General features: G+C 41.9%; 2 protein-coding genes across 3 annotated transcripts; both read right to left on the bottom strand.

Moving 5' to 3' along the window:
* Nucleotides 1–13,171: 13,171 nt before the first annotated feature.
* On the bottom strand, nucleotides 13,172–15,030 carry LOC127331305 (uncharacterized). The gene is made up of 2 exons (XM_051357415.2): nucleotides 13,583–15,030; nucleotides 13,172–13,256 (listed from the first exon to the last, which is right to left on the bottom strand). The coding sequence occupies exons 1-2, from the start codon at nucleotides 14,754–14,756 to the stop codon at nucleotides 13,213–13,215; spliced, it is 1,218 nt and encodes a 405-aa protein (XP_051213375.1). The 5' UTR covers nucleotides 14,757–15,030; the 3' UTR covers nucleotides 13,172–13,212.
* A 104-nt stretch (nucleotides 15,031–15,134) lies between these two features.
* LOC127331304 (U-box domain-containing protein 33) lies at nucleotides 15,135–19,456 on the bottom strand. 2 transcript variants are annotated; one of them, XM_051357413.2, is made up of 7 exons: nucleotides 18,861–19,456; nucleotides 18,559–18,677; nucleotides 18,304–18,413; nucleotides 17,429–17,858; nucleotides 17,223–17,348; nucleotides 16,531–17,037; nucleotides 15,135–16,180 (listed from the first exon to the last, which is right to left on the bottom strand). In XM_051357413.2, the coding sequence occupies exons 1-7, from the start codon at nucleotides 19,087–19,089 to the stop codon at nucleotides 15,350–15,352; spliced, it is 2,352 nt and encodes a 783-aa protein (XP_051213373.1). In that variant the 5' UTR covers nucleotides 19,090–19,456; the 3' UTR covers nucleotides 15,135–15,349. The 2 variants fall into 2 exon arrangements, with proteins under 2 accessions (XP_051213373.1, XP_051213374.1); XM_051357414.2 differs by having other exon boundaries at nucleotides 17,223–17,345; nucleotides 18,861–19,454.
* Between the last annotated feature and the right edge of the window lie 7,712 nt (nucleotides 19,457–27,168).

The following is a 27,168-nucleotide window of genomic DNA, read 5'->3' as shown; positions in this document are numbered from 1 at the left end:
CCTAATTAGCTTGGACTACCGGGATCATCGCAATGCACATGTTTTAACCAAGTGTCACAAAGGGGTACCTCTATGCCGCCTGTACAAAGGTCTAAGGAGAAAGCTCGCATTGGATTTCTCGCTATTAATTATTCTCAACTTAGACATCCATACCGGGACAACATAGACAACAGATAATGGACTCCTCTTTTATGCATAAGCATGTAACAACAATTATTATTCTCATATGAGATTGAGGATATTGTCCAAAACTGAAACTTCCACCATGGATCATGGCTTTAGTTAGCGGCCCAATGTTCTTCTCTAACAATATGCATGCTTAACCATAAGGTGGTAGATCTCTCTTACTTCAGACAAGACGGACTGATACGTCTCCGACGTATCGATAATTTCTTATGTTCCATGCCACATTATTGATGTTATCTACATGTTTTATGCACACTTTATGTCATATTCGTGCATTTTCTGGAACTAACCTATTAACAAGATGCCGAAGTGCCAGTTGCTGTTTTCTGCTGTTTTTGGTTTCAGAAATCCTAGTAACGAAATATTCTCGGAATTGGACGAAATCAACGCCCAGGGTCCTATTTTGCCACGAAGCTTCCAGAAGTCCGAAGAGGAGACGAAGTGGGGCCACGAGGTGCCCAGACCCTAGGGCGGCGCGGCCCCCCCCTTGGCCGCGCGGCCCTGTGGTGTGGGCCCCTCGTGCCGCCTCCTGACCTGCCCTTCCGCCTACTTAAAGCCTCCATCGCGAAACCCCCAGTACCGAGAGCCACGATACGGAAAACCTTCCAGAGACGCCGCCGCCGCCGATCCCATCTCGGGGGATCCAGGAGATCGCCTCCGGCACCCTGCCGGAGAGGGGATTCATCTTCCAGAGGACTCTACGCCGCCATGGTCGCCTCCGGAGTGATGTGTGAGTAGTCTACCCCTGGACTATGGGTCCATAGCAGTAGCTAGATGGTTGTCTTCTCCCCATTGTGCTTCATTGTCGGATCTTGTGAGCTGCCTAACATGATCAAGATCATCTATCTGTAATTCTATATGTTGCGTTTGTTGGGATCCGATGAATAGAGAATACTTGTTATGTTGATTATCAAAGTTATGTCTATGTGTTGTTTATGATCTTGCATGCTCTCCGTTATTAGTAGATGCTCTGGCCAAGTTGATGCTAGTAACTCCAAGAGGGAGTATTTATGCTCGATAGTGGGTTCATGTCTCCGTGAACGGAGGGGTGACAAGAACCTCTAAGGTTATGGATGTGCTGTTGCCACTAGGGATAAAACATTGGTGCTATGTTCAAGGATGTAGTCACTAATTACATTACGCGCAATACTTAATGCAATTGTCTGTTGTTAGCAACTTAATACTGGAGGGGGTTCGGATGATAACCTGAAGGTGGACTTTTTAGGCATAGATGCATGCTGGATGGCGGTCTATGTACTTTGTCGTAATGCCCAATTAAATCTCACTATACTCATCATAATATGTATGTGCATGGTCATGCCCTCTTTATTTGTCAATTGCCCAACTGTAATTTGTTCACCCAACATGCTGTTTATCTTATGGGAGAGACACCTCTAGTGAACTGTGGACCCCGGTCCAATTCTCTATCTTGAAATACAATCTCTTGCAATCTTGTTCTACTGTTTTCTGCAAACAATCATCTTCCACACAATACGGTTAATCCTTTGTTACAGCAAGCCGGTGAGATTGACAACCTCACTGTTTCGTTGGGGCAAAGTACTTTGGTTGTGTTGTGCAGGTTCCACGTTGGCGCCGGAATCCCTGGTGTTGCGCCGCACTACATCCCGCCGCCATCAACCTTCAACGTGCTTCTTGGCTCCTCCTGGTTCGATAAACCTTGGTTTCTTTCTGAGGGAAAACTTGCTGCTGTGCGCATCATACCTTCCTCTTGGGGTTCCCAACGAACGTGTGAGTTACACGCCATCAAGCTCTTTTTCTGGCGCCGTTGCCGGGGAGATCAAGACACGCTGCAAGGGGAGTCTCCACTTCTCAATCTCTTTACTTTGTTTTTGTCTTGCTTAGTTTTATTTACTACTTTGTTTGCTGCACTAAATCAAAATACAAAAAAAAATATTTGCTAGTTTTACTTTATTTGCTATCTTGTTTGCTATATCAAAAACACAAAAAAATTAGTTACTTGCATTTACTTTATCTAGTTTGCTTTATTTTCTGTTGCTAAAATGGCCAACCCTGAAAATACTAAGTTGTGTGACTTCACAACCACAAATAATAATGATTTCTTATGCACACCTATTGCTCCACCTGCTACTACAGCAGAATTCTTTGAAATTAAACCTGCTTTACTGAATCTTGTTATGCGAGAGCAATTTTCTGGTGTTAGTTCTGATGATGCTGCTGCCCATCTTAATAATTTTGTTGAACTATGTGAAATGCAAAAATATAAAGATGTAGATGGTGACATTATAAAATTAAAATTGTTCCCTTTCTCATTAAGAGGAAGAGCTAAAGATTGGTTGCTATCTCTGCCTAAGAATAGTATTGATTCATGGACTAAATGCAAGGATGCTTTTATTGGTAGATATTATCCCCTGCTAAAATTATATCTTTGAGGAGTAGCATAATGAAATTTAAACAATTAGATACTGAACATGTTGCTCAAGCTTGGGAAAGAATGAAATCTCTGGTTAAAAATTGCCCAACCCATGGACTGACTACTTGGATGATCATCCAAACCTTCTATGCAGGACTAAATTTTTCTTCGCGGAATTTATTGGATTCAGCTGCTGGAGGTACCTTTATGTCCATCACTCTTGGCGAAGCAACAAAGCTTCTTGATAATATGATGATCAACTACTTTGAATGGCACACGGAAAGAGCTCCACAAGGTAAGAAGGTAAATTCTGTCGAAGAAACCTCTTCCTTGAGTGATAAGATTGATGCTATTATGTCTATGCTTGTGAATGATAGGACTAATATTGATCCTAATAATGTTCCGTTAGCTTCATTGGTTGCACAAGAAGAACATGTTGATGTAAACTTCATTAAAAATAATAATTTCAACAACAATGCTTACCGGAACAATTCTAGTAACAACTATAGGCCATATCCTTATAATAATGGCAACGGCTATGGTAATTTTTATGGGAATCCTTACAACAATAATAGGAGTTCACCCCTGGACTTGAAGCCATGCTTAAAGAATTTATTAGTACACAAACTGCTTTTAACAAATCTGTTGAAGAAAAACTTGGGAAAATTGATATACTTGCTTCTAAAGTCGATAGTCTTGCCTCTGATGTTGATCTCTTGAAATTGAAAGTTATGCCTAATAGGGATATTGAAAATAAAATTGTTACTACAGCAAATGCCATCCAAGTTAGAATTAATGAGAATATAAGATTAATGGCTGAACTGCGTGCTAGGTGGGATAGAGAAGAAAATGAAAAACTAGCTAAAGAGAAGAATGTAGCTAAAGTTTGGACAATTACCACCACTTGTAATGCTAATGCTACACATGTTGCTGCACCTCCTACTAATAATAATAAAATAATTGGTGTTAGCAATGTTTCCACTTCTAATGCAAAGCGAGAAACCGCCTGAAATCGCTAAAACTATTAAACTGCCTGTGATAAAACTGCTGAAATTTTTTCCAACATTGGGGATGATGATCCCATTGCTTTAGATTATAATGGTTTGAATTTTGATGATTGCCACATCTCTTAAGTTATAAAGTTCTTGCAAAAACTTGCTAAAAGTCCTATAAATTTGGCTTTCACGCAACATATTACAAATACTCTCATAAAAGCTAGAGAAGAGAAACTAGAGCGCGAAGCCTCTATTCCTAAAAAGCTAGAGGATGGTTGGGATCCCATCATTAAGATGAAGGTTAAAGATTTTGATTGTAATGCTTTATGTGATCTTGGTGCAAGTATTTCCGTTATGCCTAAGAAAATTTATAATATGCTTGACTTGCCACCGCTGAAAAATTGTTATTTGGATGTTAATCTTGCTGATCATTCTACAAAGAAACCTTTGGGGAAAGTTGATAATGTTCGCATTACCGTTAACAATAACCTTGTCCCCGTTGATTTTGTTGTCTTGGATATTGAATGCAATGCATCTTGTCCCATTATATTGGGAAGACCTTTTCTTCGAACTGTTGGTGCTATCATTGATATGAAGGAAGGTAATATAAAATATCAATTTCCTCTCAAGAAAGGTATGGAACACTTCCCTAGAAAGAGAATGAAGTTACCTTTTGATTCTATTATGAGAACAAATTATGATGTTGACACTTCGTCTCTTGATAATACTTGATACACACTTTCTGCGCCTAGCTGAAAGGCGTTAAAGAAAAGCGCTTATGGGAGACAACCCATGTTTTTACCTACAGTACTTTGTTTTTATTTTGTGTCTTGGAAGTTGTTTACTACTGTAGCAACCTCTCCTTATCTTAGTTTAGTGTTTTGTTGTGCCAAGTAAAATCTTTGATAGTAAAGTAAGTACTAGATTTGGATTACTGCGCAGTTCCAGATATCTTTGCTGTCACGAATCTGGGTCTACCTCCCTGTAGGTAGCTCAGAAAATTAAGCCAATTTACGTGCATGATCCTCAGATATGTACGCAACTTTCATACAATTTGAGCATTTTCATTTGAGCAAGTCTGGTGGCCTAATAAAATTCGTCAATACGAACTGTTCTGTTTTGACAGATTCTGCCTTTTATTTCGCATTGCCTCTTTTGCTATGTTGGATGAATTTCTTTGATCCATTAATGTCCAGTAGCTTTATGCAATGTCCAGAAGTGTTAAGAATGATTATGTCACCTCTGAACATGTTAATTTTTATTGTCACTAACCCTCTAATGAGTTGTTCTAAGTTTGGTGTGGAGGAAGTTTTCAAGGATCAAGAGAGGAGTATGATGCAACATGATCAAGGAGAGTGAAAGCTCTAAGCTTGGGGATGCCCCGGTGGTTCACCCCTGCATATATCAAGAAGACTCAAGCGTCTAAGCTTGGGGATGCCCAAGGCATCCCCTCCTTCATCGACAACATTATCAGGTTCCTCCCCTGAAACTATATTTTTATTCCATCACATCTTATGTGCTTGCTTGGAGCGTCGGTTTGTTTTTGTTTTTTATTTTGTTTGAATAAAATGGATCCTAGCATTCACTTTATGGGAGAGAGACACGCTCCGCTGTAGCATATGGACAAGTATGTCCTTAGCTTCTACTCATAGTATTCATGGCGAAGTTTCTCCTTCGTTAAATTGTTATATGGTTGGAATTGGAAAATGATACATGTAGTAATTGCTATAAATGTCTTGGGTAATGTGATACTTGGCAATTGTTGTGCTCATGTTTAAGCTCTTGCATCATATGCTTTGCACCCATTAATGAAGAAATACATAGAGCATGCTCAAATTTGGTTTGCATATTTGGTTTCTCTAAGGTCTAGATAATTTCTAGTATTGAGTTTGAACAACAAGGAAGACGGTGTAGAGTCTTATAATGTTTTCAATATGTCTTTTATGTGAGTTTTGCTGCACCGGTTCATCCTTGTGTTTGTTTCAAATAAGCCTTGCTAGCCTAAACCTTGTATCGAGAGGGAATACTTCTCATGCATCCAAAATACTTGAGCCAACCACTATGCCATTTGTGTCCACCATACCTACCTACTACATGGTATTTTCCGCCATTCCAAAGTAAATTGCTTGAGTGCTACCTTTAAAATTCCATCATTCACCTTTGCAATATATAGCTCATGGGACAAATAGCTTAAAAACTATTGTGGTATTGAATATGTAATTATGCACTTTATCTCTTATTAAGTTGCTTGTTGTGCGATAACCATGTTCACTGGGGACGCCATCAACTATTCTTTGTTGAATTTCATGTGAGTTGCTATGCATGTTCGTCTTGTCTGAAGTAAGAGAGATCTACCACCTTATGGTTAAGCATGCATATTGTTAGAGAAGAACATTGGGCCGCTAACTAAAGCCATGATCCATGGTGGAAGTTTCAGTTTTGGACAAATATCCTCAATCTCATATGAGAAAGTTATTAATTGTTGTTACATGCTTATGCATAAAAGAGGAGTCCATTATCTGTTGTCTATGTTGTCCCGGTATGGATGTCTAAGTTGAGAATAATCAATAGCGAGAAATCCAATGCGAGCTTTCTCCTTAGACCTTTGTACAAAGGCATAGAGGTACCCATTTGTGACACTTGGTTAAAACATGTGCATTGTGATGATCCGGTAGTCCAAGCTAATTAGGACAAGGTGCGGGCACTATTAGTATACTATGCATGAGGCTTGCAACTTGTAAGATATAATTTACATGATACATATGCTTTATTACTACCGTTGACAAAATTGTTTCATGTTTTCAAAATCAAAGCTCTAGCACAAATATAGCAATCGATGCTTTTCCTCTATGGAGGACCATTCTTTTACTTTCAATGTTGAGTCAGTTCACCTATTTCTCTCCACCTCAAGAAGCAAACACTTGTGTGAACTGTGCATTGATTCCTACATACTTGCTTATTGCACTTATTATATTACTCTATGTTGACAATATCCATGAGATATACATGTTACAAGTTGAAAGCAACCGCTGAAACTTAATCTTCCTTTGTGTTGCTTCAATGCCTTTACTTTGAATTATTGCTTTATGAGTTAACTCTTATGCGAGACTTATTGATGCTTGTCTTGAAGTGCTATTCATGAAAAGTCTTTGCTATATGATTCACTTGTTTACTCATGTCATATACATTGTTTTGATTGCTGCATTCACTACATATGCTTTACAAATAGTATGATCAAGGTTATGATGGCATGTCACTCCGTAAATTATACGTGTTATCGTTTTACCTGCTCGGGACGAGCAGAACTAAGCTTGGGGATGCTGATACGTCTCCGACGTATCGATAATTTCCTATGTTCCATGCCACATTATTGATGTTATCTACATGTTTTATGCACACTTTATGTCATATTCGTGCATTTTCTGGAACTAACCTAATAACAAGATGCCGAAGTGCCAGTTGTTGTTTTCTGCTGTTTTTGGTTTCAGAAATCCTAGTAACAAAATATTCTCGGAATTGGACGAAATCAACGCCCAGGGTCCTATTTTGCCACGAAGCTTCCAGAAGTCCGAAGAGGAGACGAAGTGGGGCCACGAGGTGCCCAGACCCTAGGGCGGCGCGGCCCCCCCCTTGGCCGCGCGGCCCTGTGGTGTGGGGCCCTCGTGCCGCCTCCTGACCTGCCCTTCCGCCTACTTAAAGCCTCCATCGCGAAACCCCCAGTACCGAGAGCCACGATACGGAAAACCTTCCAGAGACGCCGCCGCCGCCGATCCCATCTCGGGGGATCCAGGAGATCACCTCCGGCACCCTGCCGGAGAGGGGATTCATCTTCCGGAGGACTCTACGCCGCCATGGTCGCCTCCGGAGTGATGTGTGAGTAGTCTACCCCTGGACTATGAGTCCATAGCAGTAGCTAGATGGTTGTCTTCTCCCCATTGTGCTTCATTGTCGGATCTTGTGAGCTGCCTAACATGATCAAGATCATCTATCTGTAATTCTATATGTTGCGTTTGTTGGGATCCGATGAATAGAGAATACTTGTTATGTTGATTATCAAAGTTATGTCTATGTGTTGTTTATGATCTTGCATGCTCTCCGTTATTAGTAGATGCTCTGGCCAAGTTGATGCTAGTAACTCCAAGAGGGAGTATTTATGCTCGATAGTGGGTTCATGTCTCCGTGAATCTGGAGGGGTGACAAGAACCTCTAAGGTTATGGATGTGCTGTTGCCACTAGGGATAAAACATTGGTGCTATGTTCAAGGATGTAGTCACTAATTACATTACGCGCAATACTTAATGCAATTGTCTGTTGTTAGCAACTTAATACTGGAGGGGGTTCGGATGATAACCTGAAGGTGGACTTTTTAGGCATAGATGCATGCTGGATGGCGGTCTATGTACTTTGTCGTAATGCCCAATTAAATCTCACTATACTCATCATAATATGTATGTGCATGGTCATGCCCTCTTTATTTGTCAATTGCCCAACTGTAATTTGTTCACCCAACATGCTGTTTATCTTATGGGAGAGACACCTCTAGTGAACTGTGGACCCCGGTCCAATTCTCTATACTGAAATACAATCTACTGCAATACTGTTCTACTGTTTTCTACAAACAATCATCTTCCACACAATACGGTTAATCCTTTGTTACAGCAAGCCGGTGAGATTGACAACCTCACTGTTTCGTTGGGGCAAAGTACTTTGGTTGTGTTGTGCAGGTTCCACGTTGGCACCGGAATCCCTGGTGTTGCGCCGCACTACATCCCGCCGCCATCAACCTTCAACGTGCTTCTTGGCTCCTCCTGGTTCGATAAACCTTGGTTTCTTTCTGAGGGAAAACTTGCTGCTGTGCGCATCATACCTTCCTCTTGGGGTTCCCAACGAACGTGTGAGTTACACGCCATCACGGACATGCATAGCAACTCACATGATATTCAACAAAGAATAGTTGATGGCGTCCCCAGAAACATGGTTATCGCACAACAAACAACTTAATAAGAGATAAAGTGCATAAGTACATATTCAATACCACAATAGTTTTTAAGCTATTTGTCCCATGAGCTATATATTGTAAAGGCGAATGATGGAATTTTAAAGGTAGCACTCAAACAATTTACTTTGGAATGGCGGAGAAATACCATGTAGTAGGTAGGTATGGTGGACACAAATGGCATAGTGGTTGGCTCAAGTATTTTGGATGCATGAGAAGTATTCCCTCTCGATACAAGGTTTAGGCTAGCAAGGCTTATTTGAAACAAACACAAGGATGAAGCGGTGCAGCAAAACTCATATAAAAGACATATTGTAAACATTATAAGAATCTACACCGTCTTCCTTGTTGTTCAAAACTCAATACTAGAAATTATCTAGACCTTAGAGAGACCAAATATGCAAACCAAATTTAAGCATGCTCTATGTATTTCTTCATTAATGGGTGCAAAGTATATGATGCAAGAGCTTAAACATGAGCACAACAATTGCCAAGTATCACATTACCCAAGACATTTATAGCAATTACTACATGTATCATTTTCCCATTCCAACCATATAACAATTTAACGAAGAAGAAACTTCGCCATGAATACTATGAGTAAAGCCTAAGGACATACTTGTCCATATGCTACAGCGGAGCGTGTCTCTCTCCCACAAAGTGAATGCTAGGATCCATTTTATTCAAACAAAACAAAAAACAAAAACAAACCGACGCTCCAAGCAAAGCACATAAGATGTGATGGAATAAAAATATAGTTTCAGGGGAGGAACCTGATAATGTTGTCGATGAAGAAGGGGATGCCTTGGGCATCCCCAAGCTTAGACGCTTGAGTCTTCTTAGAATATGCAGGGGTGAACCACCGGGGCATCCCCAAGCTTAGAGCTTTCACTCTCCTTGATCATGTTGCATCATACTCCTCTCTTGATCCTTGAAAACTTCCTCCACACCAAACTCGAAACAACTCATTAGAGGGTTAGTGCACAATAAAAATTAACATGTTCAGAGGTGACATAATCATTCTTAACACTTCTGGATATTGCATAAAGCTACTGGACATTAATGGATCAAAGAAATTCATCCAACATAGCAAAAGAGGCAATGCGAAATAAAAGGCAGAATCTGTCAAAACAGAACAGTTCGTATTGACGAATTTTAAAATGGCACCAGACTTGCTCAAATGAAAATTCTCAAATTGAATGAAAGTTGCGTACATATCTGAGGATCACTCACGTAAATTGGCATAATTTTCTGAGTTACCTACAGAGAATTAGGCCCAGATTCGTGACAGCAAAGAAATCTGAAACTGCGCAGTAATCCAAATCTAGTATGAACTTTACTATCAACGACTTTACTTGGCACAACAAAACACTAAACTAAGATAAGGACTAAGGAGAGGTTGCTACAGTAGTAAACAACTTCCAAGACACAAAATAAAAACCAAGTACTGTAGTAAAATAACACATGGGTTATCTCCCAAGAAGTTCTTTCTTTATAGCCATTAAGATGGGCTCAGCAGTTTTGATGATGCACTCGCAAGAAATAGTATTTGAAGCAAAAGAGAGCTTCAAGAGGCAAATTCAAAACACATTTAAGTCTAACATGCTTCCTATGAAGAGGAATCTTGTAAATAAACAAGTTCAAGAAGCATAATGCAACAAGCGTAGAAAGATAAAACAAGTGTAGCTTCAAAAATTTCAGCACATAGAGAGGTGTTTTAGTAACATGAAAATTTCTACAACCATATTTTCCTCTCTCATAATAACTTTCAGTAGCATCATGAGCAAACTCAACAATATAACTATCACATAAAGCATTCTTATCATGAGTCTCATGCATAAAATTATTACTCTCCACATAAGCATAATCAATTTTATTAGTTGTAGTGGGAGCAAATTCAACAAAGTGGCTATCATCATATATAGGAGGCATATTGTAATCATAAAAGAAAATTTTCTCCTCAATGCTTGGGGGACTAAAAGGATCATGCTCATCAAAGCCAGCTTTCCCAAGCTTAGAATTTTCCATAGCATTAGCAACAATGGTGTTCAAAGCATTCATAGTAATAACATTCCCATTAGCATGCATATAAAGTTCCATGGGTTTTTTAATTCTCTTTTCAAACACATCATGTCCTAATTCAAGATAAAGTTCATAAAGATCTCTCATATTTTTGTTGTTTTCCATTATGCTTAACTAGTGAAATAAAAACATGCATGATATTAAGTAAAGTAAAACAAGTAACTAATTTTTTTGTGTTTTTGATATAGCAAACAAGATAGCAAATAAAGTAAAACTAGCAACTAATTTTTTTATGTTTTGATTTAGTGCAGCAAACAAAGTAGTAAATAAAATAAAGCAAGACAAAAACAAAGTAAAGAGATTGGGAAGTGGAGACTCCCCTTGCAGCGTGTCTTGATCTCCCCGGCAACGGCGCCAGAAATTTGCTTGATGCGTGTGGTTGACACCTCCGTTGGGAACCCCAAGAGGAAGGTGTGATGCGCACAGCGGCAAGTTTCCCTCAGTAAGAAACCAAGGTTTAATCGAACCAGTAGGAGTCAAGAAGCACGTTGAAGGTTGATGGCGGCGGGATGTAGTGCGGCGCAACACCAGAGATTCCGGCGCCAACGTGGAACCTGCACAACACAACCAAAGTACTTTGCCCCAACGAAACAGTGAGGTTGTCAATCTCACCGGTTTGCTGTAACAAAGGATTAGATGTATAGTGTGGATGATGATTGTTTGCAGAAAACAGTAGAACAAGTATTGCAGTAGATTATATTTCAGTATAGAGAATTGGACCGGGGTCCACAGTTCACTAGAGGTGTCTCTCCCATAAGATAAACAGCATGTTGGGTGAACAAATTACAGTTGGGCAATTGACAAATAAAGAGGGCATGACCATGCACATACATATTATGATGAGTATAGTGAGATTTAATTGGGCATTACGACAAAGTACATAGACCGCTATCCAGCATGCATCTATGCCTAAAAAGTCCACCTTCAGGTTATCATCCGAACCCCCTCCAGTATTAAGTTGCTAACAACAGACAATTGCATTAAGTATTGCGCGTAATGTAATCAGTAACTACATCCTTGAACATAGCACCAATGTTTTATCCCTAGTGGCAATAGCACATCCATAATCTTAGAGGTTTCTGTCACTCCCCCAGATTCACGGAGACATGAACCCACTATCGAGCATAAATACTCCCTCTTGGAGTTACAAGCATCTACTTGGCCAGAGCATCTACTAGTAACGGAGAGCATGCAAGATCATAAACAACACATAGACATAACTTTGATAATCAACATAACAAGTATTCTCTATTCATCGGATCCCAACAAACGCAACATATAGAATTACAGATAGATGATCTTGATCATGTTATGCAGCTCACAAGATCCGACAATGAAGCACAATGGGGAGAAGACAACCATCTAGCTACTGCTATGGACCCATAGTCCAGGGGTAGACTACTCACACATCACTCCGGAGGCGACCATGGCGGCGTAGAGTCCTCCGGGAGATGATTCCCCTCTCTGGCAGGGTGCCGGAGGCGATCTCCTGAATCCCCCGAGATGGGATTGGCGGCGGCGGCGTCTCAGTAAGGTTTTCCGTATCGTGGCTCTCGCATGCTGGGGTTTCGCGACGGAGGCTTTAAGTAGGCGGAAGGGCAGGTCAGGGGGCCACACGAGGGCCCCACACCACAGGTCGGCGCGGCCAAGGGCCAGGCCGCGCCGCCCTAGGGTTTGGCCACCTCGTGGCCCCACTTCGTCTCCTCTTCGGTCTTCTCGAAGCTTCGTGGCAAAATAGGACCCTGGGCGTTGATTTCGTCCAATTCCGAGAATATTTCGTTACTAGGATTTCTGAAACCAAAAACAGCAGAACAAAGAATCGGCACTTCGGCATCTTGTTAATAGGTTAGTTCCAGAAAATGCACGAATATGACATAAAGTGTGCATAAAACATGTAGATAACATCAATAATGTGGCATGGAACATAAGAAATTATCGATACGTCGGAGACGTATCATCGAGCCACTTCAAGAATGTGCCTATTCTTCCGCTCAGCAACTCCATTCTGGGGAGGAGTGTCAGGACATGAAGTCTGGTGCAGTATACCTTGTGAAGATAAGAAAGCAGCAAAAGGTTTGTTAATATATTCAGTACCATTATCAGTTCTGATCACTTGCACCTGAACATTGAATTGGTTTTTCACATAGGCACAAAAACTCTGAAAACAAGTGAACACTTCATCTTTGTGACGCATAAGATAAATCCAAGTCATTCTGGAATAGCAGTCAATAAAAGTCACAAAGTACTTCATGGCACTTACTGACACAACAGGACACGTCCATACATCAGAGTGCACTAACACAAATGGGGATACACTTCTGATCCCTCTACTAACATAAGAGGTTCTCGTATGCTTAGCATATTCGCAGGCATCACAACATAATTTGGTTTTGTCCACTCCATTCATTACATCAGGAAAAACTCGAAACATTTTATCAAACGCCATGTGGCCCATTCGACAATGATGAACTAGTGCCATACTCTCCTTTCCTCCAACAATCGCAGCAAACACGGAACTGGCATCATGCCCCATCTTGTCACGATCTATGTGCCAAAGACCTCTATGCCTGGTTGCAGTCCCAATCTTCTTGCTGCTCTCCCTTTCCTGAATTAAACACATATATCTATCAACTATTATACGGTAGTCCTGCTGATCAATCAGGGCACTTAGAGATAGCAGATTTACTGGAAAAGCAGGAACATGTAGAACTGATGACAATTTTATGTTGGATGTACATTGCACCGACCCCTCCCCTTTTATAGATTGTGTTGTGCCATCTGCTGTTTGGATAGTGCCTCTATGTGTGGGAGGATACTGAGTATAAGAGTCAAACTCACTAATATTCCCAGTAACATGTTTGGATGCTCCAGAATCAAGAATCCAATCTGAATTAGCATTATGAGTGGCTATAGAAACTCGATCAATATTACCTTCATCTTTGTAGACATAGTGAGCAAAGTTCCCAAAGGTTGCTTCATTTTGTCCTTCTTCCTTTGATTGTCCCTGAGAGGTACTGGTAGTTGGCTCTGAAGCTGCAGCCATATGTGCCTTGGGTGATATAGTGTGCTGCTGTCCACCACCCCTGCCATATTGTTGTCCATATGGCTGTCCACCACCTCTGCCATACTGATGTCCATATGACTGTCCACCACCTCTTCCATACTGCTGTCCATATGGCTGTCCACCACCTCTTCCTCTGTAGCTTCCTCTGCCATGTGTGTATCCTCCTCTCCCCCTACTGGGTGTAGCAAAGGAGGTACACTGATGCTTCAAGTGTCCCTTCTGTCCACAAGTATAGCAGTCTCTCATCTCTTGTCTCTCGGTAGTGTAGAAGGTCGGATGAGGGACAGAATCGCTTCCCTTTGTCATATTCAGACGCACTTCCTCTCTGGACATAGCTGCAATGGCTTCTTTGAGAGAAGGGGTAGTGGTTTGATGCAGTAAAGCAGCCCTTCTCCCCTCAAAATCTTGATTAAGGCCTTTCAAGAACTTCATGACTCGCCGACGTTCAATCCAGCTTGCAGCAGCACTCACACATTCCCCATGGGCAAGTTCCAGAGGGTCAACATGATCTAAATCTCCCCAAAGATGCTGCAACTCAGCCACATATGCCATCACAGTTTTGTTTCCTTGTTGCAAGTCATGCACTTTATCCTCAATCTCAGCAATCAACATAATGTTCCCCTTTCCAGAATATAGATTTGATAGGGTGTCCCATACCTCTGAAGCTTTTGTGAGTGCCTCTACAGAAGCAGCAATGTTAGGAACCAAAGAGTTAAGCAACCATGTCACAATCAGAGAATTTATGGCATTCCACTGTTTCCATTCCGGACTGGCCTTGTCTGCTGGTTCTGCAGCTTCACCACTCACACGTTCATCCAGCCCTTTCGAGTTCAAAATCAACAGCGCCCTCCTTGACCACCGGAGATAGTTGGTCACTCCTTCCAACTTGATTTCATTCGCCGGCAGCTCAAGTTTCTGACCGATGTTGGTATGGGGAACGATTGCTCCCCCTCCAGCAGATCCTCCTCCTCCATCTCCTTTGGTAGTGATAAGTTCTGCCAGCTTCTCCAGAGCCTTCGCCAAATCCCCGTTGTCCCCCATGCTTGACACCCAACTAACCTCTCAGAAACACCAAAGGACTTACCCGCAGGATGCCCTCTTCGACTCCTTACTCGTCACTGCCTTCCCCTCCTTGCCGCCGCAGCAGCCTGCTTCCTTCCTCTTCCTCTTCCTCCTAGCTGCCACAGCAGACTAGGCTTCCAGATCGGCAGTCCTTCCTGTCGTTGCCCTCACTGCCCCTTGCTCTGATACCATGTGGACAGAGGTGAGGGCCTAACCTGAGGTAGAAGGAGGCTGCAGGGAGGAACCCTCTCAGCTTAGGGTTACAGAGATAGAAGCACCTTATATAGGTCAGAACTGGGCTGGGCCAGATGGGCCACAAAAGAGAACAAGAAGACAGCCCAACAGATACACCAACAGTTATCCAACAAGTTGTCCACACAAAAAATTCACCAGTGAAACCAAAGGTTCATAATTTGTACAACTGTACCAAAACAATAAGCAAAAATAGAATATTCATCCCCTACACTGCACTAAGCTAACATAGTACCATAATGTACATAAGCATATATTATACAAAAAAGGGCTCCTTCTATCTAATCTAGTTGCCAGTTGAAGCAGCTGGAGAATCATCATCAGTGAGGCTGTGAGAGCCAATCCTGAATAGCAAACCGAAGGGCATGGTTGGGGGTGAGATCGAGGTGCTTTAGCTTCAGATCGGTCACCGCTAGGCCATTCTCTATCAACTCACGAATGGCATGTCCTTCGTACGTCAGCCCATCCGCAGCCACCTGAGGGTCACCCATGGTTTCCTTGAGAATTGGGCACATGAAGAATGATGGTGCTTGTCTTCCCCTGATCAGATACAGCTGCTCCAGTTCTCTTACCGTCTCCGGAGTCAGCTCCAGCCTGTCCATGGTGCACTCGAGTCCAAACTCTGCTAGCCGCTGAGCCACCGGCATAGGCCACTCCCCAGCTGTGCGATCTAAAATCGATGATAGCTTTCCACAAGTCATAGCCCGCTTCACTTCAATTGCAAGGCCTAGACCAGGCTGTTTACCAGTCAGTAATTGGAGTATCACAGTGCCGAAGGAATGCATATCAGACTTGTGTGCCAGTAGCGCAGAACCAAATGCGCGACGATCGTTTGTGTGCTCCATCAGTAAACAAAGATCGGATAATTTGCAGTGAAAGTCGGTATCTACAAGGATGTTCTCAAGATTCAATCCACCATGAACCATCATCTGTGGTTTACAGGAATGCAAGAACAGTAGAGCACTTGAGATCTCTGCCACAATACGTGCACGGATTTTCCATGGCAATGGTGGGGTATCGTAGTGTTTGCTAAAGAGATGTCCATGAAGGCTCCCATTCTGCAGATACTCGTAGACAAGGCACAGTGCGTCTGGGCATGCACCAACCAAGGTCACTAGATGAGGGTGCCTCACCTTGTTAAGGATGTACACCTGCCGTACGAAAAACAAATAAAGGCCTTCAGCTCCTTAATAGTTCACAAACCTAGTTTATTACATGCATTCAAGAAAAGTTCTAACGAAATTTGATCATTATATTAGCTATAGCAAGCAGAAAATACATATGCGATAAACAAGCATGTAGCCATATACTATGAAGTAAACGATGCAAGCACAGTACAATAAACCTACTGCTTAGTATCCACAATATTTCAATCTTGACTATGTCCATTTCATGTATGTGACTGCAAATTTATTTTTTAGAATTTGCACATATTAAATAATTTACTAATCACTAATGCATCCAATATGACCAGCATAAGAAGCAGGGTAGCAGGGAGTACCTCTTGCTGGAACTGCATCGAGCTCTTCATGCGTTGTGAGTGCAACTTATGAATCATAACGCTCCTGTTCATAATTTCTCCTTTGTAAACATACCCATGACTTCCTGGCCGTATTTTGAAGCTCTCTGAGAATTTACAAGTTGCATCTTGAACATCTAACAGTGTGAATTGTCTAACGGTGTACAGATCATGGCTGGTTGTAAACCCTTCAACCTGGTTAATATATGTATCTTCTAGCTTGTTTTCTTTTGTTTTTTCCTGCTTAAGAATCTTTATGGAAGATTGAATCACCTCCAGCTTTGCCGCAGCTTCATTCATCCGAAACCTCATGTTGTTAGCATGAGAATCTAGGATTTCTAATCTTCTCTTAGAAGAGTCCAACACAGCTGTGGCTTTTTCTTTATGTCTTGCCAGATCATCATGCTGCTTTCTTGTGGCTAGGAATACACCTTCCAGTTCCTCTCTTAGTTTTACTTCTCGTCTTTTGGAAGACTCGGAAGCTTTTACCTGATCAAGGAGCACGAGCCAGGTAAGAAATAAAGAATAAGTCCTTCACGGTATTTGAAATGGGATGATACTTAGGAAGTTAGTAACCCATCTGGTTTTTATTCATGGTATGCTGTAAAAGGAACTGGGCATTTTTTTTATAAAAAGGCAACCTAGTTAGATGGTGAGAATACGTGGCTGCATACCCTGACGAAAGCACTGGCCACTTTTGACTCTGTGTCTTTGCGCTTGAGAAGCTCAACAAAAGCATCCTTCCTTGACCCCTCAGCTTCGATCATGACTTGCTTGATATTTGTATCCAACATTTCCTGCTAAATACCATTCACTTTAAGTTTAACACAATATGATCAGATTATAAACTACCAATACTGGAATGAAACAGAAGGGCCACCTTAGAATGGAACTCAAGTGGAGATTCAGGCCAGAAGGTTGAGTTGAATGCAGATTCTGCATCTTGTAAATTTGAAATGTTCTTATTGTACAAATGGTTGACATCAGCTCCAAGAGCTCCATAGTCACTCAATCGACTATTATCTGAAACAATGCCTTCACGAAGATCAGCTGCAGTTGACGCCCCACAAGTAATGTATCCTTCATCAAGTATGGATTCAGCATCGTCACTATTTGGGCTGAACCTAGTTCTCTTTCTGATCATCATAATATCATCTTGGTTGTAGATTGAGATGCTGTTGTTGATGGCGGCGCTTGCTTCTCTGGTCCAGATGTGTCTTCCTCTCCATACAAACCAAATTTCACAAAATGCTGGAGCATTCTTTGCCATGAAATATTCTTTGCTGTGGCTCGCTTTTAACTTGAAGCAACTGCATTTTGTGGATAGAGAGCACTGGAGTTAATAAGAGAGTAATAGAAAGAGACCACCAAAAAGCATTCCACAAACTCATCAGCTAGATAACGGTCACTGTTCACACTGTGATGAAGAACACCCTGAGAAAATAACAAGTAATAGCAACAAAGATGTAGATGACATTTTTTTCACAGGAACAGCATGATACAACCTTCTGCTTTTAGTGAACCGTGTTCATAAAAAAGAATAGTATGAAGGTGCTTAAGTGTCTATCCACTTTTCTGTTTTGTTTCCTGTTTTACCCGTGCTTTCCATGGCTGACTAAACATGGTTTAGTCTCTTTTTTCTCCATGTAAACCGCTTATGAGTAAGACATTCAACAGAAGAATTCCTTGTGTAGCACAAGCAAGAAGATCATGCTATATTTAGACGTAGTCGATGAGAGCTGGATTGGCACTTACTTATCCGGTATAGAACCCATAACAAGCTTCGTAACCCCATGATCCCTGACCAGAGTGACGACGCCGTCATGGATTTGTTCGTTCTCCGTGAGAAGAATACTTGCGTGCACCTGTGACCAGAAGAAACTGTTATTGCTGCTCTGCTTGGCCATTGGCCAGCTAGTTGATCTGTACTACTACTACATGGTAAAAGAAAACAAACTAGTTTGTAAATGGAAGTCTAGTGATGTGCAACAAGAGAGAAAATGGAGGTACCTGCGCCCTGTGACAGAAGGCGATGTAGGTGAGGAGGATCTTGCTCATTTCGTCCCTCTCGGATTTGCGGTGGGAGGAGACGAGCTCTTCCGTAGCTTGAGCGGCAGGAATCTTTCCTACTGGAGAAGGAATTTAGGGAATTCTTGTTAGACATAATACATTAAAACTCCTAGATAATTCTTGCGGTGAAATGGGATTTTCATCTGTATGCAAGGAAAAAAAAAAAGGAAAAGAAAAGAAAGAAGAAGAAGAAACGAAAAGAAAAGAAAAGAAAGGGAATGGAATGGAATTTGGGTTCGTACGGAGGGTGGGGATGACCGGGGAGGGTTGGTGGACGTGGACGAGGGCGACGCGTGCGCAGCCGAAGCGGCGGAAGGCCCAGCGCAGCAGCGGCAGCGTCTTCTCCGGCGACCTCCCAACGGCGACGTGCAGTAGCGTGTGGGCGTGGTCGCGGCGGGGTAGAGAGCCGCCGCCGTAGAGGAAGCCGTAGGCGGCGGGGCTGGGCGGCGGCGACGGGCTCAGGATCTCCATAGCCGATCAATCGATGGATGGATCAACCCCTCTCTCTCTCTGCTACAGGGTCTCCTCCTTCCTTCCTTATACTGCAGCTGCGGCCAAGACGAGACGAGATTGTCAAATTCCCAGCGCGGGTGTGTCGCTTGCACCGAAACAGAGCCGCATACTCAGAAACAGACAGAACTAGTAAGAAAATCAGCTAGTGCCCAGTTGGGGCAAAAGAAAAATGGAAGCCGAAGAATATGCTGGTAGGATCAGTCCGCAGCTGCGAGTCAACGCGAGCTCGAAACAGCATATGCGGCTAATATTCCTAGCTTAGATTACTTCTCCCTAAGTAGTACTCCTATCTCCAGCAAATTAATCATCTACCAGCTGCTTACTGGTTGCTTGACTTGCTCCACATGAAAGCATAAGGAAATTGCTTAGCTTATCCGGTCCTTATCAGAATGCAAGTTTGTTAAGGTCACAAGAGATCATAATCAAGTGTCTTCATGTTCTTGATATTGAGTTGTTGCAGAAGCCGGATATACCTGGTATCTACTACTTAATATTAATACTCCCTTCAATTCATATTACTCAACGCTAATATGGATGTATCGTTTTAGCATCAACTAATATGGATCCACGACAGCGCGGTGACACTAGAGATGTTGCAGGGTGGCCGGTGCGTGGAGCACAACTCTTCACGGCGGCGAGCAATGCGTTTGTGCATCATCCCTTCCAACGAATCCTCTATTGGTCGGCTAGTGTGCATCATCCCTTCCAACGAATCCTCTATTGGTCCGCTAGGCACGGAGATAAGGGGAGCAAGGGGGGCTCAGCCACCCCCATGATTGAGATTTTGTGAAGCACACTAGTCATTAGAACCCTTTCTCACCGATTTAGCTAGTCAAATCCGCATCCCATCAAGTTTACAACACTAATTCAGTCCACCCCACACCTCCCCCCCCCCCCCCCCCCGCTCAACATTAGAAGCTGGCTCCGTCCCTGTACGTGAGAAAGCTTTGCGAGAAAGTCGGTAGTAAGGGGATGACACCCATTGGTCATTGGCATCGTGGATGCATTCTTTCAGGGGTGAAAACCCGTAGATTAGATCGTCAACATGTTGCCCCGTATTTGAAGTGTTGGTAAGAAGTCCCGCTTCAAGGTAATAAAACAAAAGACATATGGTCAAACCGACCACCATCGGCTTTTGAGTGCTGATTCCTTTTGATGTGCTCCATGACCATGTTGTCGTCATCTGCTCGAAATTGACGAGATTGATAACCGTTTTCCTTGGGATTGAATGGGATTGACATGGATTGGAATAGATTAAATCTCATCTAAGTCAAAATCCCCCCCTAATCCCCTAGTGGAAGGCCTAAAGGGGAATGGATAGGACGACATCCAACCACACTCGGGACTAGTGGAAGGCATTGTCAATCAAATATGTTTATACACTCTGGACTGTGGAAGGCATTGCCAATCAAATATGTTTATACACATATTTTTCTAAATTCGTGAGAGGAAGACGAGGGACCTCAACCAAGTTAAATGCATCAAGGATGAGGCTAATCGACTGTTGATGAAACATGAAGAGATCAAAAACAGATGGAGGGAGTACTTTGATGGGTTATTCAGTTATGGGAACGAGAGCACTATACTCAACCTGGATGACTCCTTTGATGACACCAATAGGCGTTTCGTCCGGATGATCCAAGAGCTTGAGTTTGAAGAGGCCCTCAAAAGGATGAAAGGAGGAAAGGCCCTTGGTCGTGATGATGACCCAATTGAGGTGTGGAGAAGCCTTGGAGACGTGACAATAGTATGGCTAACTAAGCTTTTCAACCACATTTTCGGTCAAACACGATGCCTGAAGAGTGGAGAAGAAGCATATTAGTACCTATCTTCAAGAATAAAGGAGATATCCAAAGTTGTACTAACTATCAGGGGATTAAGCTTATGAGCCATACTATGAAACTTTGGGAGAGAATCATCAAGCATCTCTTGAGGAGAGTGACAAATGTCACTAAAAACCAATTCAGTTTTATGCCCAGGAGATCTACCACCGAGGCAATTTTCTTACTTCGCCAACTTATGGAGAGATATAGGGAGCAGAAGAACAACCTAGCTACTTATAGTCTTCATCAACTTGGAGAAGGCGTACGACAAGATACCAAGGATGGTCTTGTGGTGAGCGCTGGAGAAACATAAAGTTCCAACAAAGTACATTACCCTCATCAGAGATATGTACGATCATGTTGTAAGAAGTGTTTGCGCAGGTGATATTGAGACATGTACCTTCCCAATAACGATAGGAATACATCAAGGGTCAGTCTTGAGCCCATACATGTTTTCCTTGGTGATGGATGAGGTGATCAAGGATATACAAAGAGATATTCATTGGTGTATGCTCTTTGGTGATGATGTGGTGCTAGTAGATGAAACTAGGGCCGGCGTGAATAGGAAGTTAGAGCTACGGAGATAGACTTTGGAGTCAAAGGGGTTTAGACTTAGCAGAACCAAGACTGAGTACATGTGATGCGGCTCTAGTGGTGTTGGTGGCGAAGACGGAGATGTCAGTTTAGAAGGAAAGATAGTGCCCAAGAGGGACACCTTCCGTTACTTGGGATCAATGATTCAAAGCAATGGTGATATCGACGAGAATGTGTGCCACATGATCAAGGCTTGGTGGATGAAGTGGCGGCGAGCATCTGGTATCCTATGTGACAAGAAGGTCCCACAAAAGCTAAAAGGTAAGTTCTATAGGATGGCGGACCGGCGATGCTTTATGGGGCAGAGTGTTGGCCCACTAAAAGACAACATATCCAACAAATGAGTGTTGCCAAGATGTGCATGCTACGATGGATGTGCAGCCATACAAGAAATAACCGGATTAGGAACGAGGTAATTTGCGATAGGCTAGGGGTGGCACCAATCGACGAGAAGCTAGTCCAACATCGACTAAGGTGGTTTGGGCATATCCAGCGAAGGCCTCCAGAAGCTTCCGTTAACAGTGGAATTCTAAAGAGTATGGAGGAGACTAGTAGGAGTAGAGGACGACCAAAGTTGATGTTGGCAGATACGATAAAAAGAGATTCGAGGGACTGGAATGTACCTAAAGTCTTAGCTCTTGATAGGACTGCATGGAGGTCAGCGATACGTGAGAAAGTCAGTAGACATGTGTAAAAGTGCATCTAGTGCCCTCTCAGTGGGTTTTGAATGATTTACGAGAATATGATTAAGGGATCGACTAATATGTATGTCTAGTTTACACAAGAACATCATGGGAGTTGGTTTAACCACGTTGAAAACAACCCCTAAAAATGATTGAAACAAATACAGGCTCAAAAACACAAGACTCAGATGCTAGCTTGAAGGAAAATCTATCATGGTGTGCTAAAGGCTCAAGATGTAGACACCTACTCGGAGCAAGAAGCTTACTTGGCATGCTTGAAACTAAAAACACATACGCCTTCTCGAAGCATGAAGCGTTTCTACCGTGATTTAAGACTTAAAGCTGAGAAAGGTTCAAAACAATGGTCTTTAGTTTATATCTTTGAGTGGTCATAGGAACAACCATACTATTAAGGGAAAAATCTTCAAAGCCAAATGCGACACTTGTTGTGTGCTCTAGTTCACTTAAAATGACTTCCACAACAATCCATTGAAGACTGGTTCCAATGAGATAGGGCTTCATGACCATGATTGAATCCGATTTAATCAACACATACGTACATAATAGCAGTTGATGAGGACAACCTATTTTGGGGGCAACCTCACTTGAAGACTAGACCATTACCTTTGTACATACATAAATATCAGGTGGTAATGACTAGTTGTGTTCTAAATCCTTGTGATCTACTCTGGCGAATTCTACCCTCCTCTCTTACTCGTTCTTCCAACAGATCCTTTAGGAGTTGGAGTTTTGAGTTGGTTGACCATCAAACAAGAGCGATCTAGAACCTAAAAATATATGTCTTTTCCCTTGGATATTTTGTGTCTCCTAGAAGGCTAGGTGTTGTCGTCGAGCGCCCAAGGTGTGGATTTGCGCAAAAAAATATGTGAAGATCACTACAAGAATGCCCCATACCCGGAGGATGGAATATCGCAACGGCTAGAAAGGCCATGGGAAAATTATACGTTGTGCTCTAGTCAATACCGGCGCATAACTACACCATGGTAGGTGCCATACAAGAGCAGTGCTATTTTATGTTGTGCTAGAGGAAAGGAGGAATTAATTATTGCTCGTTCATTGGATGCACCGTTAGTTGTGGGTCCCATGCCTGTGAACGGTCCACTGATACGTCTCAAACGTATCTATAATTTCTTATGTTCCATGCTACTTTTATGATGATACTCACATATTTTATACACACTTTACATCATTTATATGCATTTTTCGGCCCTAACCTATTGACGAGATGCCGAAGAGCCAGTTGCTATTTTCTGCTGTTTTTGGTTTCAGAAATCCTACAAAGGAAATATTCTCGGAATTGGACGAAATCAACGCCCAGGGTCTTATTTTTCCACGAAGCTTCCAGAAGACCGAAGGGGATACGAAATGGGCCGACGAGGCACCGACACCACAGGGCCGCGCGGCCTGGGTGGGGCCCGCGCCGCCCTATGGTGTGGGGCCCCCGCGCCGCCTCCAACCCTACCCTTCCGCCTACTTATAGCCTTCGTCGCGAAAACCCCTGTACCGAGAGCCACGATACGGAAAACCTTACAGAGACACCGCCGCCGCCAATCCCATCTCGGGGGATTCTGGAGATCGCCTCCGGCACCTTGCCGGAGAAGGGAATCATCTCCCGGAGGACTCTTCATCACCATGATCGCCTCCGGATTGATGTGTGAGTAGTTCACCCCTGGACTATGGGTCCATAGCAGTAGCTAGATGGTTGTCTTCTCCTCATTGTGCTATCATGTTAGATCTTGTGAGCTGCCTATCATGATCAAGATCATCTATTTGTAATGCTACATGTTGTGTTTGTTGGGATCCGATGAATATGGAATACTATGTCAAGTTGATTATGAATCTATCATATATGTGTTGTTTATGTTCTTGCATGCTCTCTGTTGCTAGTAGAGGCTCTGGCCAAGTTGATACTTGTAACTCCAAGAGGGAGTATTTATGCTCGATAGTGGGTTCATGCCTCCATTGAATCTGGGACAGTGACAAAAAGTTCTAAGGTTGTGGATGTGCTGTTGCCACTAGGGATAAAACATCAATGCTTTGTCTAAGGATATTTGTGTTGATTACATTACGCACCATACTTAATGCAATTGTCTGTTGTTTGCAACTTAATACTGGAAGGGGTGCGGATGCTAACCTGAAGGTGGACTTTTTAGGCATAGATGCATGCTGGATAGCGGTCTATGTACTTTGTCGTAATGCCCTGATTAAATCTCATAGTAGTCATCGTGATATGTATGTGCATTGTCATGCCCTCTCTATTTGTCAATTTCCCAACTGTAATTTGTTCACCCAACATGCTATTTATCTTATGGGAGAGACACCACTAGTGAACTGTGGACTCCGGTCCATTCTTTTACATCTGAAATACAATCTACTGCAAACTTTGTTCTTTACTATTCTTCGCAAACAAACATCATTTTCCACACCATACGTTTAATCCTTTGTTTACAGCAAGCCGGTGAGATTGACAACCTTACTGTTACGTTGGGGCAAAGTACTTTGATTATGTTGTGCAGGTTCCACGTTGGCACCGGAATCCCTGGTGTTGCGCCGCACTACACTCCGTCACCAACAACCTTCACGTGTTCCTTGACTCCTACTGGTTCGATAACATTGGTTTCATACTGAGGGAAAACTCGCTGATGTACGCATCACACCTTCCTCTTGGGGTTCCCAACGGACGTGTGTTAACTACCACGCCAACAACAAGGATTTTTCTGGCGCCGTTGCCGGGGATCTGAAGAAAAGTTACACCACAGAGAATTGCCTCCCACGGCAACAAGGATTTTTCTGGCGCCGTTGCCGGGGAGATCAAGACACGCTGCTAGGGGAGTCTCCCACATCCAATCTCTTTACTTTGTTTTTGTCTTGCTTTACTTTATTTTATTTACTGCTTTGTTTGTTCTCTATATCAAAAATAAAAAAAAAATAGTTACTAGTTTTACTTTATTTACTGTCTTGTTTGCGTCCTCTATATTAAAAACACAAAAAAATTAATTACTTGCATTTACTTTATTTAGTTTGCTTTATTTACTACTGCTAAAATGGGTACTCCTGAGAATACTAAGTTGTGTGACTTCACTAGCACAAATAATAATGATTTCCTATGCACACCTATTGCTCCACCTGCTACTACAGCAGAATTTTTTGAAATTAAACCTGCTTTACTAAATCTTGTTATGAGACAGCAATTTTCTGGTGTTAGTTCTGATGATGCTGCTGCCCATCTTAATAATTTTGTTGAACTTTGTGAAATGCAAAAGTATAAGGATGTAGATGGTGACATTATAAAATTGAAATTGTTTCCTTTCTCCTTAAGAGGAAGAGCTAAAGATTGGTTGCTATCTTTGCCTAAGAATAGTATTGATTCATGGACTAAATGTAAGGATGCTTTCATTGGTGATATTATCCTCTTGCTAAAATTATATCTTTGAGAAGTAGCATAATGAATTTTAAGAAATTGGATAATGAGCATGTTGCCCAAGCATGGGAAAGAATGAAATCTTTGGTAAAGAATTGCCCTACCCATGGACTAACTACTTGGATGATCATCGAAACATTCTATGCAGGATTAAATTTTTCTTCGCGGAACCTTTTGGATTCATCTGTTGGAGGTACTTTTATGTCCATCACTTTGGGGGCGGCAACAAAGCTTCTTGATAATATGATGATCAACTACTCTGAATGGCACACTGAAAGGGCTCCACAAGGTAAGAAGGTAAATTATGTTGAAGAAACCTCCTCCTTGAGTGATAAAATTGATGCTATTATGTCTATGCTTGAGAATGGTAGATCTAATGTTGATCCAAATAATATTCCTTTAGATTCATTGGTTGCTCAAGAAGAGCATGTTGATGTGAACTTCATTAAAAGTAATAATTTCAACAACAATGCTTATAGGAATAATTCTGGTAACAACTATATGCCATATCCTTCTAATAATGGTAATGGTTATGTTAATTCTTACAACAATAATAGGAGTGTACCCTCTGGTCTTGAAGCCATGCTTAAAGAATTTATTAGTACACAAACTGCTTTTAACAAATCTGTTGAGGAAAAGCTTGGTAAAATTGATATTCTTACTTCTAAGGTTGATAATCTTGCTGCTGATGTTGATCTTTTAAAATTGAAAGTTATGCCTAATGAAGATAAAGATATTAATTCATTTGCTACAGCAAACACCATACAAGTTCGAATTAATGAAAATATTAGATTGATGGCTGAATTGCATGCTAGGTGGGAAAGAGAAGAAAACGAAAAACTAGCTAAAGAGAATAATGTAGCTAAAGTTTGGACTATTACCACCACTAGTAATGTTGATGCTTCACATGTTTCTGAACCTCCTACTATCAATGGTAAAATAATTGGTGTTGGCAATGTTTCTACTCCTAGTGCAAAGCGTGCAAAATTGCCTGAAACTGCTGAAACTATTTGTGATAAAACTGCTGAAGTTTTTCAAAATATTGGGGACAATGATCCCATTGCTGTAGATCATAATGATTTAGATTTTGATGATTGTCACATCTCTGAAGTTATAAAGTTCTTACAAAAACTTGCTAGAAGTCCTAATGCTAGTGCTATAAATTTGGCCTTTACAAAACATATTACAAATGCTCTCATAAAAGCTAGAGAAGATAAACTAAAACTTGAAACTTCTATTCCTAGGAAGTTAGAAGATGGTTGGGAGCCCATCATTAAAATGAGGGTCAATGATTTTGATTGTAATGCTTTATGTGATCTTGGTGCAAGTATTTCTGTTATGCCTAAGAAAATTTATGATATGCTTGACTTGCCACCATTGAAAAATTGTTGTTTGGATGTTAATCTTGCTGATAATGCTATAAAGAAATCTTTGGGGAGGATTGATAATGTTCGCATTACGGTTAACAATAACCTTGTCCCCGTTGATTTTGTTG

This window comes from Lolium perenne, chromosome 2, assembly GCF_019359855.2.
Source record: "Lolium perenne isolate Kyuss_39 chromosome 2, Kyuss_2.0, whole genome shotgun sequence".
NCBI classification, from domain to species: Eukaryota; Viridiplantae; Streptophyta; class Magnoliopsida; order Poales; family Poaceae; genus Lolium; species Lolium perenne.
This window is presented reverse-complemented; position numbering and strand designations above follow the sequence as displayed.